This window comes from Hibiscus syriacus, unplaced genomic scaffold (assembly GCF_006381635.1).
Source record: "Hibiscus syriacus cultivar Baekdansim isolate YM2019G1 unplaced genomic scaffold, ASM638163v2 tig00111769_pilon, whole genome shotgun sequence".
Taxonomy (NCBI): domain Eukaryota; kingdom Viridiplantae; phylum Streptophyta; class Magnoliopsida; order Malvales; family Malvaceae; genus Hibiscus; species Hibiscus syriacus.
Window position 1 is genome coordinate 5,474,400 of NW_024063172.1, and position 4,032 is coordinate 5,478,431.

At 35.6% G+C, this 4,032-nt stretch overlaps 1 protein-coding gene across 1 annotated transcript; it reads right to left on the minus strand.

Annotated features, from left to right (window-relative positions):
* Positions 1-219: 219 nt before the first annotated feature.
* LOC120169403 (triacylglycerol lipase 1) lies at positions 220-3,738 on the minus strand. The gene is made up of 9 exons (XM_039177541.1): positions 3,546-3,738; positions 3,045-3,155; positions 2,535-2,675; positions 2,031-2,141; positions 1,794-1,937; positions 1,673-1,713; positions 1,472-1,548; positions 838-933; positions 220-592 (listed from the first exon to the last, which is right to left on the minus strand). The coding sequence occupies exons 1-9, from the start codon at positions 3,702-3,704 to the stop codon at positions 270-272; spliced, it is 1,203 nt and encodes a 400-aa protein (XP_039033472.1). The 5' UTR covers positions 3,705-3,738; the 3' UTR covers positions 220-269.
* Positions 3,739-4,032: the final 294 nt, after the last annotated feature.

Below are 4,032 nucleotides of genomic sequence, written 5' to 3' on the forward strand. Positions count from 1 at the left end.
GGCTTCAATAATGTTTGTCTCTTCAACCAAGCTTGCCACCCCTGTCAAAACCACTTGCCTCAACATCAAATCCAAGGAAAATTGTCAAATTACCACTGTAAAAATCTGCACAATTCACTTCAATAAAATAAAATAAAATGCTCATGATATAACAACTCCTTTCTTATATCTTAATGTTCATGTAGCTTTCCAAGTATATGCAGACAAATATATTGTTAAGTACACTTAAACACTATACGTTATATGCGGGAACAAAGAAGGCAATCACTTCAATAACTACTTGGCTTCTCCAAAGACCTGAAAAACCCAATCATATGGTCATATATATCCCTATTTGCTTTTATGCTCAAAAGGAAGTCTATGTGGCCGTAGTTCTCAAGATAAAGCAACTCTGGCTTGGATGACAATTCCTCAAGAGTGCGCTGCACATCGGTTGTGTCTGCTAAGCCATCGTTCCCTCCATAACTCATCCATAACGGCAATGATTTTGGTATGCTGTTGAGATCGAATGCTGGGGGTTTGAACTGTCCATACGTCAGTAAGTTTTTCAGGATTCCATAATCATAATGGGAAAAAGTACCCTGACGGATCACTGCCAATTAAAATGAAAAAAGTTTTAGCAAAAGAAATCATATTCAATCAACATATATTCAAATGAAATCTAGCACATGCAAGAAAACATTAAGAAAGGTTACAGTCTGAGAAAACGTTATGCTTATTTTAGCCGCTAATTATCCAGAATGAGGAATTCGTCATGTAGTAACTCCATTCAGGTTGGTTAAACATTCAAAGAAATAAAAACAGAAGGCAACTGAAACAAGGTATATGGAAGCATACTCTGGAAAAGATGGCGTAAGTTCTTCACAGATGATGGGTGTGGTTCGTATTCCAGATAGAAGTTTATGCGGGATTTATTGAAGCAGCAATTTTCCCCTGCAATGTTGTCTTGTCAAATCCCCTCCAGTAAAAGTATAATTCAAACATTTTCAACATCTGTACCAATTCTTTTAGTTTTAGAGTGCATGTTAAACCAATTTATAAAGTCAACATTTAAAAGCTTCTCTTGAAGCCTAAAAATTTATGCAACCCCAGCAAAAATAAATGACATCTGTTCCAGACATCAAGTCAGGAAAAGAACACAATCCTCTATTATGTATTATATGGCTTTAAAACTTTACACCCAGCCATTTTTCAACTCAATGTAGCACACTACCTAAGTTAAATCTGAAGCGAGTGCATGAAGCAGCGCGTATAATGCAATTTTAAGGAAAATTCAACTTTCAAGAGAAGCATAAAATGAGCAATATTAACAAATCCTGAAACTTTGATCTAGATCACTTATACAGCTTATTGCACGAAAAGAAAATTGCAACAAAAAGGGAACAGTATCCTGAACCATAAAAATAATACATATTTGTTTGCATATGTATACTGATATCTCTATCTGTGTGTGTAAAGAAGAGAAGAAAACCTGTAATAGAACTTAGAAAATCAGTACAATCCACTTGGCCATCACATAGAGACTCCACAAGGTTAACCAACGCATCGCTGCAGTTAAAAATAAAAACTCGTAATGCAAGTAAGCCGCTAAATCAACAAAAAGGCTAATCAGCACCTTCATAACAGTGAAGAAGAGGATAAACAGAAAAACTAAAGTGAGGTATTAAAAAACCTTCTGAAATTCAATTGATGCAACCCCAAAGCAAGCACTATCTGCAGGAAAAGAATGTCTAAGAACATCATATGCCAAAACCAATTTTACTGGATAAAACAACAGCAGTGACAAGTTATACCTGATCAAGATGCATTGCAACCATTCTAAGTACAAGTGGTGCGCTGACATGTTCTAAGTAAGATATTGGAGACAAAAGAGCAGCAGCTTCAACCATTTCCACTATGTCCGGCTGAGTGAGAGCAGCCAAAGACATTATTGTTCCCTGTCAGTAAAAGCATAGGTTAGGTAACCTAAAATGGTAACGAGAAAAAGCCAGGAAAATCATGCACTAGGTATATTATAAAGCATCCAGGACCTGTGAATGTCCAACAATAAAGACTTTAAAACTTGCGACTGCATGTATGTAGTGCAACATTTCCGCAAGATCATATAAAGCTAATTCCTGCCAGCTCCACTCCCAAAATTCCTGCAAGAGCCACATTGCAGAGTGAGAGGAGATAATACAAACCGTGGAGATAACTGAAGAAGATTCATTAATGAATGAAGAAGAGGTTTGGAATGCTACCGGCCAACCTTGATACAGATTTTATTAGAATATTAATGCAACTTGATGGTAGGGTACACTAAACAAAAAGATGCACTGGAATTGAACATAAGCCGCATGGATGTCAAACTCATAAAACACACACAGCCAACTAAGTTGGATGCACAAATTGCAAATTGCAAGAAAAGTTCAATGTTTGTGCATCCCATTTCTAAGGTTGTTGAAGTTTTCCACATTAAAACAGCCCAAATCCATAAACATTGAAAGATGAATTCTAGAAAACATAAAGAGGCATTAAGTATACAATTTGCCAACCTTATCTGTGTCTAAGAAAGATATGTGTCCATGACTCCATCTTGTTCCACGAACATTTCCGACCCATACATCAAAACCCTGGTCTGCAAGGATGAAGCCCAATCCCTGTTCAGTAGAATCCAAAAACCATGCATCACCTGCCTGTTTTGAATTGGAAAATGGTATCAGTGACAAAATCCTCTCCACTGTAAAACAAATACAAGCATATACCTCAAGCACATAAAAGCTTGCAAACAATCTCATTTAGTTGTTATTTATTGCAACAACCACTAGTTCTAGATTTTTTTCTTTAAAAAAATAGAAAAATGACATCTTTCTGCATGCATTTCCACGAAGAAGAAAAAAGGAATAGAGAAATTTCATATAAGCATATCAATAAATGAGCTTGGTAGGATCAATGCATATTAGAAGACCTTACATGAATAGTATCATAGTAGAAACTAATAGTAAAGAATAATATGTGAACTCTCCCTACTTGAAAAGGTAATTTTGGATAACTGGAGAAATTACCATGAATAATCCATGCTGAAGCAAAACAGGGTGACCTTGCTGAACTCTGAGATCACCAGAAGGAGATGAAACGCGCTGGAGAGCTAATAAATAGCCATCCTTGGTTTGAACCTAAACAAAAATAACAATAAGCCATAAAGTTAAAAGGAAACTTTACTTTGAATTACAAAACAAGAAAGCAACCAAAATCTAACTAGAGAACCCTAAAGCATTGAAGTAAAATTTGCCACAAATTATACTACAATTTTAACGAACACAAATTATTTCTAAAAAAATAAATAAATTTTATAAAAAGGGAATGAAAAAAAAGTATCAGAAAAAATTGCATAAACTAAAGACAACGGAATCAGGTAAAAATAGAAAGCAAATCCCGAGTGCTCGGAAACAAAAAAAACGCATATTTTCCTTCACTATTTTTTGTTCATTAGTTTGTTTATTTCGGTTTCTTAGCCGCCAAAAGAAATCGACAAGAATAATAGTGGAGAGAGAGAGAGAGAGTACAGTGTGTTCGGAGCAGATATAACCATTGGGCTCGATAAGCTGAGCGCAGAGAGAGTCGCCGGAGGAAGTAAGGCCGGGATCGGACGAATTTCCGGTGAAATCAGCGTCGGAAAGAACGAAAGAGAGAAAGAAGCAAAGAAACACCAGAAACTTGTCCATGGGAGTGAGCGCGACGGGACTGCCACACACTCACCTTATTATATTGGAGTGGCTGTCATGAATTTTAACCGTTGAATCTACCTCTTGTTTAATCTTTTCATTTTTTTAATTTATTTGTCTCTGAAATTTTACTCAGAACTTCTCTCATCTTTCCGCAGCAGATTCTTGTTTTGTTCTGTTTTGTACTATTGTCTCCCGTGATCCTCTGCTTTTTTTATAAATTAAAATTTTCAGAGTAAGGATTGTTTGTTTGCTTTTTTTTAATAGAATCATTTAGCGTTAAATGCTGAATCATTTAACATTCAATATGAAATTATGTTATTTAAAT

Excerpts from the sequence above, each read along its gene's own strand:
- LOC120169403 (XM_039177541.1), bottom strand. The coding sequence starts at position 3,704 with ATGGACAAGTTTCTGGTGTTTCTTTGCTTCTTTCTCTCTTTCGTTCTT. Across the intron at positions 1,549-1,672 it reads CATCAATTGAATTTCAGAAG|CGATGCGTTGGTTAACCTTG; the intron begins GTTTTTTAATAC and ends TTTTAACTGCAG. Across the intron at positions 934-1,471 it reads TTTTCTAAGTTCTATTACAG|GGGAAAATTGCTGCTTCAAT; the intron begins GTTTTCTTCTCT and ends ACAACATTGCAG.